Source organism: Eretmochelys imbricata, chromosome 1, assembly GCF_965152235.1.
Source record: "Eretmochelys imbricata isolate rEreImb1 chromosome 1, rEreImb1.hap1, whole genome shotgun sequence".
Lineage (NCBI taxonomy): Eukaryota > Metazoa > Chordata > Testudines > Cheloniidae > Eretmochelys > Eretmochelys imbricata.
In genome coordinates, this window is record NC_135572.1 from 226,144,308 (window position 1) to 226,155,714 (window position 11,407).

The 11,407-nt window shown below is 47.3% G+C and overlaps 1 protein-coding gene across 1 annotated transcript; it reads right to left on the bottom strand.

Annotated features, from left to right (window-relative positions):
* Positions 1 to 1,620: 1,620 nt before the first annotated feature.
* Positions 1,621 to 7,767, bottom strand: TEX52 (testis expressed 52). Its single transcript, XM_077827367.1, has 2 exons — positions 7,250 to 7,767; positions 1,621 to 1,879 (listed from the first exon to the last, which is right to left on the bottom strand). Exons 1-2 carry the CDS (start codon positions 7,765 to 7,767, stop codon positions 1,621 to 1,623), a joined length of 777 nt encoding a protein of 258 aa, XP_077683493.1.
* Positions 7,768 to 11,407: the final 3,640 nt, after the last annotated feature.

Below are 11,407 nucleotides of genomic sequence, written 5' to 3' on the forward strand. Positions count from 1 at the left end.
CCTATTTTTGCTCCATCTGCCAAGATGCAGGAAGCAATTGTCATGAATTAACTTTACTTCCCTAACACAGTGAGTGCCAAGGCCCTTCCCATCAGTCCAGTATACTGTAGGAGGAATCCCACTTAGGGTCGGCAAGAGAAAGAAGTCGCTTGACTGGAGAGGACTGGTCAGTTGCTCTCCCTTGGTGTGTGTTGTGCCTTTTTTTTTTTTCCCAGTCTTAGGGCTGGATTTTCAGAGGCGCTAAACACCTGCAGCTCTGACTGACTTCACTTGGACTTGTGGGTGCTCAGCTCCTTTTGCAAATCAGGCCCTTAAAAAGATCTCCTTCCCTTAAAGATAAGTCACAGCATACAGGGCTACCTCGAATCTCTCCTAAATGGTGGTCTCAGAATTCTCACATGTAGCATCTCTGTGGAAAGTGCTCAGCCGTAAGAGCAAGGGAATGTTACACAACTGAATCATTCGGTGTGATGTGGTCTGAAGTATTTGCCTAGCCTGTGAGAGGAGGCGGAAGAGGGGAGTTACCACCAGTATGCCAGCTCTTCCTGAGGCAGGAAAATAAAATACTGACTCTGAAGATGGAAAGTTTGATTGACGCAAACCCTGCCCACATATAGAAAGCTGCGCAGCAGGTGGAATGAGCCTGCCTCGTGGTTGCATTCCACCCCTCAGGCAAATGTGCCTCATGAATCCTCTGCCTAGGTACAACCTTCCCATGTCAGGCAAACTCTCTGTCCCATTGGACCCCATGCTAACTTGTCCCTTTGCCCTGATACCCACCTCACACATATACCCTAAGCTCTCCTCCTGCTACAGAATCCCTTCCCTCAATGCCAGCCAGGCCTTGCACCCAGTTACTGACCCTCCCACTCCCCCATGCCAACCAAGCCACACACCTTCCCCCTACCATTGACCGAAAGACCAAGCGACACACACTGACCAAGCTTTCGTCCCAGTAACAGGCCACTCCCACTCATTGTGACCAAGCACTGCACACTACCTTGTTACAGTTCCCATCCACCACAAATCAAACTGAAAGATTCAACCCACCTGCTCAGCATTTTATACAAGAATCAAGGGCCTGATCTCTGATGTGGGCAACCTTGAGAAGGGGCAACAGGACTTCCTGGTTGCAGCTGGGGATACCTATAAGCTCAGCACCTACCTGGTTCACAGATGGAAAGAGAAGGAGATCTTCTTGGGCAGGTGCCAGAGACCCTAGGGCTATCGGAATGGAGGTCTGCTCAACAGTAAGCATCCAAAATCCAAGACGCAAAGGGAAATACGGGCAATCAACATGACTTCATACTACCTAAGTGCTGCAGGTGTGCCTCAGTGCTGGGGACTCCCAAGCGCTGTGCTGTTTTAAATCCAAGCTGTTACATTAGTATTTTTGTGGCGGAGGTTCCTGGATGATGATCTTTGATATCAAGTAGCAGAGGTATCTTGCTGTTTTGGGGGTGCCTGATCGCTGGCAGATCCTGCCTGCATCACCAGTGCACACTCAGTATTTGGGGTGCTGGTTGCTGTCCTCTGACATAATGGCTTGTGCAATCCCACATAGTTGGGTCCCCTGCCGATAGTCCCCAACAGCCCCCTTGAGCCTTAGAGTTATCCCCTCTAATGTTGTGGGTTCTGTTTGCTGGGAGTGTTATGGTACACTGTTTGTCTCCCAGACACGGCCAACTCCTGGTGTTTCTGCAGCAACTCTTCATAGACTGGACTGCTATTCCTCAAGGCAAGTCTCAGTGCTGTCTCTTGGTAATGGGGTTGGAGACTGGGGCAAGACCAATCCCAACAGTCTCTAGTTGCAGGTCTAACTGGCTGCAGCTGGACACAGAGAGATTGCAGGCCTCTTCCTGCAGTCAGGTGTCTGTATCTGTCCAAAAGGAAGGGAGGATCAATGTGTTAGTTTCCAAACAGAAAGGTACCTTGCTGTTTTATCCCTGACTTAGCTAGCTCCCAAAGGATTGGAGGGATGGTAGATTATTAGGGCCCCAACTGTAAATATTAATTCTCTCTGTAGAAAGGGGCAATATACTTGGTTACCATGCTGCGCTGGGTAAAGGTCTCCCTGTCTGCTGGAGAACATTCTTCAAGACTGATCCCAGTCACAGGAATGGAGCACCTGCTCCTAGAAGTACAGATCTACTAGCCATTAGCATGATCCCCTGATCAATACTAGGGAGGAGTGGTGTCCTGTCCTACAGCCAGGCTTGGCCTGAACCTCCTTGTCTGAAAGGAACAGGCATCTTCCAGGGGCTCCAGCAGGCACAGCAACATGTGCGGGCGTGCCAAGCGGGGAGAGAACAACAAGAGAATTAAGGATCTATAGTACTTAGAAAATTTGGCTTTGAGTAATGTTTGCCAGTCACTCAAATACCACTGAGACCATGCAATTGTTAAAGCTGCTTCACAGAAGTATAATGAGGAATAATGGTATGAAACTCAGGAACTAACGTTTAGGCCAAATATCGGGGGGGGGGAGAAACTTCTTCGTGGAGAGATGCATTAGGGCGGCTGTAAAATAGTCTCCCAAGGGAAGTAGTGGAAGCTTCATCCCTTGGGATTTCTAAGCTAGGCTAGACACAGCACTAGGAAATCTACTGTACTTGAAACAACCCTAGCTGCAGAGATGAGCTAATATGTTTCATCCTTAATTTCTATGATGTGAGTGCTCTCTAGTGGTCATTCTATGTACAGGTTTCAGAGTGGCAGCCGTGTTAGTCTGTATCCACAAAAAGAAAAGGAGGACTTGTGGCATCTTAGAGACTAACACATTTATTTGAGCATAAGCTTTCGTGGGCTACAGCCCACTTCATCGGATGCATAGAATGGAACGTATAGTAAGAAGATAGATATACATACAGAGAACATGAAAAGGTGGAAGTTGCCACATCAGCTCTAAGAGGCTAATTAATTAAGATGAGCTATTATCAGCAGGAGAAAAAAAACTTTAGTACAGGAAATAATTGTTGGAACTATTGTGTTCAGCATGAATCTTTAACAGGAAGTGCGGGGTGTCTGAGCCAGGCTTCCACAGCAGGAAGAAGTTGCTTGTTGGTGGGGTGGGGCTTCTCTCCTGGAGTTAGGATTTTCCAAACTCTCCCACCCCTTGCTTTGGGGTGGAGAACACTCCTTCAGCCTTTGGAGAGGTGGGAATATACCCAGGAGTCACTCCAACACCATTGTCAGCAAACAAACAGTCCAAATGGCTCAGCAACATTGGTGCTATAGTCACAGATCGTGGCACCTTCTTTCCCATGGGCTTGGAGGGGATTCTTGCATGCAGTCAATTGTAATGGGCTGGGGGAGTGCTGAGGTAATATGTATAACTACTACACTCTCCTTTTTCCTGCACTGCAGCTTACTGCTCTGCAGAAGCACAAATCAGAAAAGTATAAAGAAAAAATATACACAGAGTTAAATCTCAGACCTATGAACATAAGAATGGCCCTACTGGGTCAGACCAAAGGTCCATCTAGCCCCGTATCCTGTCCTCTGACAGTGGCCAAAGTCAGGTGCCCCAGAGAGAATGAACAGAACAGGTAATCATCATCTGATCCATCCTCTGTCATTCATTCCCAGCTTCTGGCAAACAGAGGTTAGGGACACCATCCCTGCCCATTCTGGCTAATAGCCATTGATGGACCTATCCTCCATGAATTTATCTAGTTCTTTTTTGAACCCAGTTATGGTCTTGGCCTTCACAACATTATCTGGCGAGGACTTCCACAGGTTGACTGTGTGTTGTGTGAATACTTCCTTTTATTTGTTTTAAACCTTCCTTTTATTTGTTATGGTGTGCAAAGTCCCTGGATGTCGGTGTTAACAACATTTGCCAATCCACCTGAGAGAGAGTGCCATACAACTTCTTAGTGAACAACCATTTAATATGTACACAAATGTTTGCAAACAGTATTTTTGAATAATTTCTTAAACAAAACTATTAGAGGGTCAAGCTAGTGATGTTACTTATCCAGGCTTCCCCATATCAACTTTTATACTTTGGTACACACATGCAGATACAAGCTGTAGCTCACGAAAGCTCATGCTCAAATAAATTGGTTAGTCTCTAAGGTGCCACAAGTACTCCTTTTCTTTTCACAAAATGTAGGTGTCACCTAGATTCTCCAGAGCACAAGGAAAACGGCAGCCTCTCAGTACCCTGCCAAACACCTCAGAATCTCCTCAGCAAAACTGTCAGAAGCTCCATGTAGCCAGCAGCAATTCCAGACCCATAGCCAACAGTCTCCACAGTTTCTAGAGCTACAGTTTCTGTCCAAAGCTGCACAGGTATTAGGACACAGCCTCCACGGCAGACACATCTCTTGGTCCTGCATTGATCAGTCACTAAGTCCGGCAGGCTGTCTGCAACTCCCATATTTATAATCCTTTCCTCCTGAACTCTGATTGCTCTGCTCTCAGAGGATGAATGTGTGGTACCTGCAAGACTGCCTGCCCTTAATGGAAACTTTCAGTACAGCTTTAGAAATAGCTCCTAAGTACATTCAGTAAGTACCACACTTCTCTTCTAAATATCTGTGTGGTCTTCTAAGGTGCCCTGCTCTCTGCAGTTGGTGGTTACACAAGCTCCTAGGGTATGACTACGCAGCCCACAGCACTGAGCCTTCCAGCCCAGGTCAACAGACTCAGGCTAGCAGGGCTTGCTCCAGCACTCCAAAACCAGCTGTGTAGACAGCTCTTTGAAGGTGTGGTTGGAACTCAGGCTCTAAAGCCTACTCCCCTCCCTAGGCTTCAGAGCCCAAGCTCCAGCCTGAGTCATAACTTCAAAGTGCTGTCTATTTTCAGAATGCCAGCGCAAGCCCCCACTACCTTGAGTCTGTCAGTGTAGGCGGGGAGACTTGCTGATGTGGGCTGTGTAGACATGCCATGGTGGCCACACAGCCAGGCTGCTTCCTGTACCTGCTGCACGTGTCCTCTCCTGTAGCCCTCTCCCTGAAAGGCATCCTCATTCTCAAGTAGGAAGAGACCTTGTCAGCAGAGGTGTGGTTTTCTGCCAGGTCTTGGGCCAAATAATGTTGTGCTGGGGTGGGGATGGAGAGACCATCCCCTAGCCAGCCAGGGCTCCAAGGGCAGGGATGGTGTTTGCAGCTCAGCTGCTGACATGCGGAATGTTGGCTCCACATTGGGAATGGCGTTCCTTGCCAAGGATTAAAGCATGACTCGAGTGAGTGCTCAGGGAACTCAAGCCCAGGGTGCTCGGCTCTGTAGGGACTAAGCTTTCTCCTCAGTGATAAGGTTAAGCCTTTTGGAGAGAACTAGGCTGTCCTTGGCAGAGACAGATTAAGATTTATTGGGACCCTGGGCACAAAGAACATTTGCCCCCCACCCCACTCCTCACCATGAGGTATTGCCCCCTGCTCCTTTTCCCCCCACGACCCTAGTCATGCTGGAATCCTGAGCCAGACCATGGTAAAAGCCGCCCAGGGAACCCGGACTGCTGTGGGGAGCCCTGGAGAGGACATGGACCAGGGACTGCTTTTGGGCCCCCCACCCAGAGCTCCCCACAGCAGCCCAGGCTCCCTGGCTGGCTCTTACCATGGCCTGGCTCCAGCTTCCAGCCTGCCAGGGGGTGGGTCCCGGGGGGGGGGGGGAAGATGAGAAGCAGGGGGCAGGGCCACAGTTCTGGCAACAGTGGCCCCCCCACTTCTACACAGGTTCTGGTACACCTGCAGGAGCCCCTAAATTGGCAGGGGCCGCTAGGCATGGACTGCATGGGTCCATGCATTAATCCACCATTGGTCCTTGGAGAACTGAAGACAGCATCAGGTTGGGTAGCAGGGAGTACTGAGAATTGTAGTGCTAGGCAGGGGAAGGGGCTATTGGTCACTATTAACACAGGGTTGCATGTGGGAAAGCTACATGAATTCCCGGCCATAACAGGCTCCATCCTTCCTGTTCTCTGCCAGTGATACAGAAAAGTGTTGTCTCCTGAGGGATAGCCTACTTTGGTCTAATTCTGATTGTTGGGCTTGATGCGGGGATGGCTGGGTGGTGTTGGTGACCTGTGATACACAGAAGGTCCAACTAAATGACAGAATCATAGAAATGTAGGGCTGGAAAGGACCTTGAGAGGTCATCAAGCCCAACCCCCTGCGATGAGGCAGGACCAAGTAAACCTGGACCATCACTGACAGGTGTTTGTCTAACCTGTTCTTAAAAACTGCAGTGAGGGGGCCTTAACTACCCTCATAATTAGAAAGATTTTCCTAATATCTAACATAGCTGATAGTCCCTTCTGGTGTTAGAATCTATGACTCCATTATCCCTGAGGACCAGGGCACTGATGACTGTTGCCTAAGATCACACAAATGACTCGGAAACAAGCACTGTTCTAGCGCTGTGCACAGTCCATTGGACCTCAGCTGCTCCTGTGGAGGGGAGACACCAGAAGTGTTATCACCACAACGTAACCCAGGAATTATAAAATCAGAGTCTATAAAATCTGCCCAGCTCTCCAATGCCAGACAATGGGCAATGCTGGATGCTTCATATGCAGTTAGAAAAGGAGTACTTGTGGCACCTTAGAGACTAACCAATTTATTTGAGCATGAGCTTTCGTGAGCTACAGCTCACTTCATCGGATGCATACTGTGGAAAGTGTAGATCTTTTATACACACAAAGCATGAAAAAATACCTCCCCCCACCCCACTCTCCTGCTGCCAATAGCTTATCTAAAATGATCGCTCTCCTTACAATGTGTATGATAATCAAGTTGGGCCATTTCCAGCACAAATCCAGGTTTTCTCACCCCCCTGCCCACACACACACACAAACCCACTCTCCTGCTGGTTTTGTGTGTGTGTGTGTGTGGGGGGTGAGAAAACCTGGATTTGTGCTGGAAATGGCCCAACTTGATTATCATACACATTGTAAGGAGAGCGATCACTTTAGATAAGCTATTGGCAGCAGGAGAATGGGGTGGGGGGAGGTATTTTTTCATGCTTTGTGTGTATAAAAGATCTTCTACACTTTCCACAGTATGCATCCGATGAAGTAGCTCACGAAAGCTTATGCTCAAATAAATTGGTTAGTCTCTAAGGTGCCACAAGTACTCCTTTTCTTTTTGCAAATACAGACTAACACGGCTGTTACTCTGAAACCTGTCATATGCAGTTGGAAGCCCACCTACCACCAATCCCTTGTGAGCTAGTGGTTAGGTTTCCATGCCCTGCGATGTGCTCCACAGCAACTGATGGGGCACGCGAAGTCAGCACTCCTTACCGTTTGAAGTCCTGAGGAGGCAAAATATTTCCCTGGCTGTTTAGGGGGGGAGCTCGGCACTCGCTCATCGTCTTCAGTCGCTTGCATTCTTGGAGCTCTTTCTGTATTTGGGCCATAGCTCTTTCCTTATGTTTCTGGTTGAAAAACAGAGCTCCCTGTGTGATAAACTTGAGGTAAGTGTTCCTGTCCATCTCTGAGGGAGGAGGGACAGGTGGCTGGGGCATGCAGTATGCCCTGGGAGCCGTAATCCATCGCCACACATTGCTGTCATAAGGTATGTCTGGCCTCGAAGGGAAGAGTGGTGGCAGCCTCCCTACATCCAGCCAGGTGTGATATCCCCAGATGTGCCAGTGGCTAGTGTCTTCCCAGGGGCAGCGCAGTTTCTGATGAACTTTGATCTTGCTGTCTGTGCATGGTGGTCTTGCAACTGCCAGTTTATGATAAGCTCTTGGGGAAAACCCTGGCCATGCGGTATGCCTCTCTTTACACAAGAACTCACGCTCTGCCCAAGTGGTCATTTGCAAAGAGATCCCAGATGAGGCCTAGCTGGGAAAAAGCAGGGAGAAAACATCTGATAAAGCCAGCCCTCAGTAAAGATCTCTAGCATCCCAGTATTCTTGTCACAGCTTGCAGCTCCTAAATACAGTGGGCAAAGTCAGGAACAATTTGCAGTGTTCAGCTGTAAACTTTCCCCACCCAGCTCTGGGAATGCCTCAGTCCTGCCCTGCAGCCCCCTGCTATTCCAGTGCTGGGCTCCCCACAAGAGAGAAACAAAACATTTCCGACTGCTATAAACGGAGAGTAATGCAAGGCTTAAAATACTCTCCACCTCACCCACTGTCCCAGTAACTAGCAGGCTGTACCGCCAGAAACTTACAGAGTCTCCATGGGGACAATCTCACTAAACAGCACAGTCCAGAGATATCTGTTTTCCTCCAAGGGAGGGGGGAGGAGAGTCAGTTCACATCTATCTAAGAGGGTACCTGACATTAGAGGGAGCATCCATACCTTCAGTTTACTTAATGTGAAGGTATGTACCTTCTTGAGGGACCAAATGACCAGGATGCTGTCATTATACAGTTTTCTGCAGTTTGCACTCTCTTCCCTGTGCTGACTGGCTGTTTGCTCCATCCCTTCCCTCTCCTCTGTAACCCCTTCCACCCGCTTCCTCACTGTCTCTACCTCTCCATCCCCCTCTTGTCCTTTGTCTTCCCAGCTAGCTAATCCTCTCCTAACACTGAAAGGGCTGAAATAATAAAACAGATTTAAAAAATGGTGCCATCTCATCATTCACTCTGCTTTGCTCTATCCCTCTCCCCTGCCCTTTGTCTACCTTCTCTATTCAGGTTGTAGGCTTCTTGGGGGCAGGGGCTATTGTTCAGTTTGTACAGTGCCTGGCACAAGGGGGTGCTCTTCTTAGTTAGCCCCAGGGCACTACCATAAGAAATGAGAAATGTTTAAAAGTCACCAGCATTGCTGTAAACAGCACAAATTACAGAAGATTCATTGCAATGGGGCATGCAAGCACAGAGCTCCCACGCCCACTCTGCAATGATGTGTCCTGCACAGCATCTTACCTAGCACTGCATGCTCTCTGCAGGTATTGTGCACTGCCACTCTGGGGAGAAAGGAAACCAATTCCCGCTCTAGGCATCTATTCAGTTCCTAGTTTGAAATGAACCCTTCAGGAAATATGATCTATCATGGACTAGGGATGATACACATAGGGTTCTAGAAAAATTGGACTTAAGCCTCTGGAGTGCAAAAGAAAATGAGATCTTCTCTGTCAATGTGGAATTCAATACAGAATTAAGTCCCCGGCCATGGAAAGGCCATTCTCTCAGATCAATAGGTCTCTTCCATAAAGGAAGAACTTCAGGAACAAAAGTAATATTTGCTGACTGTAAAGAGACTGTCTTGCCATAAGCATCCTTCCAGACACCTGGAGAAGTCACTGTTTCTTTTCATGGAACATTTTCCCCAGGCAAACTGGGCACAAAGATCTCACCTTCTTGGGCATCCCAAAGGGCTTTGAGGTGACTCTCTTCTCACAGACACAGCCCATTTCCTATTTAAGGAAGTCCGCAGAGCTCGAGCTCTGTGTGGTATTTGTGTATCTACTTGTTGTTATAGCAACTATAGTACAGTCATACTTACCCACCGATTTTCTATAAAGCTGATGGCAATAGAGCACAGTTCAGACTTTCCCCACAGACGTTTACCTTCTGGGATTTGCAGACAGATAATGATGCCTAGGTCATAATTTTGAGAGACATTCTAAAGTCCTCCTTCAGGGAAATTACCAGCCCAGCTCCAGAACTGCAGATGGTGGGGTTTCATTTAAACAAAAACAAAATGCTGCAAAGTCTGAAAGAATGACAAAGGCTAAAAAATATTCAAAAGAGAAAAACAAGGAGTGGCTGCTCAACACCTCTGCAGGCCTCACTCCTGGTCTCTCTCTCTTCCTTCCATGCCTTGCTCCCCCCCTGCAGACCTAGGATTTAGCTTCATGCTCTCTTGTTTTCCCATCTACCTCTGGGCCTTTGATCTCCTCCTACCGGAGAGCTGCGTTGCACAGATCAATTTCCACAGCAGCCACTTGTGATGTCATGTACAGAGAACTATGACTTCAGCTGGAGCTGAAGCAGGAGCATTTGAACTAAGGAATCTTGAAAGGACATTTGTAGGTAAACTAAAAGGAAGAGAGCCCCGTTGGCCCACTGAGTGTTTTTCAGTTTCAGAGTAACAATACCTAGCAGTTAAATAGCACTTTCATCACCTCAAAGCACTCTAGAGAAAAGTTTATCTCCTCCTTAGAGATGAGGAAACTTGAGGCTCCCCCAGAAGTTATGGACTTGAAGCAGGAACTATTTGGTTAGATTCTCTGGACTATGAAATACAGGTAAAACTAGATAATCATAAGGGTCCCGTCTGGCTTTAAAATCTCTGAGGCACAGACAGGTGAAAATAAGTGGGAATAGAACTCAAGTCTGCTGCCTCTCAACCACATGCTCAGTCCATTAGAACACAGCTCTCTGACAGGCTTCTTATATGCTTAGCTCTTTGCTGCCCATACAGACTGAGATTTTCAAAAGCACTTAGCATTGGTCTAATGCTACTCCCATTGCAGTTAATGGCTAAACTCCCTTTAGGCAAGCACTACATTGCTTTTGAAAATCTCACCTTTAGGTCTCGTGCCTTTCTACTTAGACCCATCAGAACTTAGCTCTTCCATTTGTTATTTCAGTGTGAACTGACTAGTGAACTGTTGCATTTTTGCTCTGAAACCAGTGGGAGCTGATTGTATCTCCTTTTCATTTTTGCATTTTCTATTTGAATGCGCATTAGTGAACAGAAGCTGCTGCACCTGGTATAACTCCCCTCTGGTGTGTGCCAAAAGGGAGCATGCAATCACAGATATGCTTTTAGGCTGTATTTGTAGATATCACATCATGGAGTGTGGGGGGTGGAGGGGAATAACAGCAGTGTGATCACACTTGGCATATTCTATTCTGGACAGGGTAGATGGAGGGGAGTCAGAAAACAGCAACAAACGTGATTATATAGAGTTTGGGAGTGACATCTGAGGAAGGATTCGAACCTAAATATGTAGGTCTTAGGCAAATGACCACTAAGGAAGAGGCATGAAAGAGCATAACTGGAATATTTGAAAAGGTATATAGGTAAATATGGACTTTTAAGTCTCAAGTGGAGGAGGGATATCCAAAACTTGTGTAGAATTAGTTTTCTAAAGACAGGGGAGATATACTTAACTAGCAGGCTGGTGGACCCCAAACATCTTAGCAGGGAAAATGCCCTAACCATGTGAACTATTTACCTTCCACTAATCTTCCTAATGGAAACGATGGAAGCCACATGGTTGGAGACAAGATCAACTAGACTACAGAAAGCACAATTGGGGAAACAGTCCTGCATTGGCCCCAAGGACATGGACAACCTGGAACCTAATATCTTTCATATTTACTTTCTATAATTTTCCCTTGTGGAAGAAAAACCCTACAGTTCATAAATCATTAGTACACTAATTAAAATGGATAGGACTGGGTCACACTCAGCACTCTATTCTCTGAAGCCATAGACAAAATTCTGAGAATGGTATCTGATGGAGCTGCAAGGGTTTTGTCTCCTTTCCAATAA

Bases quoted from the DNA above. Each gene is read 5' to 3' on its own strand.
- TEX52 (XM_077827367.1), bottom strand. From the start codon at position 7,767: ATGACCACTTGGGCAGAGCGTGAGTTCTTGTGTAAAGAGAGGCATACC. The intron at 1,880-7,249 runs GTAAGGAGTGCT...CCTTTTGGACAG, and splicing joins CCTCCTCAGGACTTCAAACG to ATACAGACACCTGACTGCAG.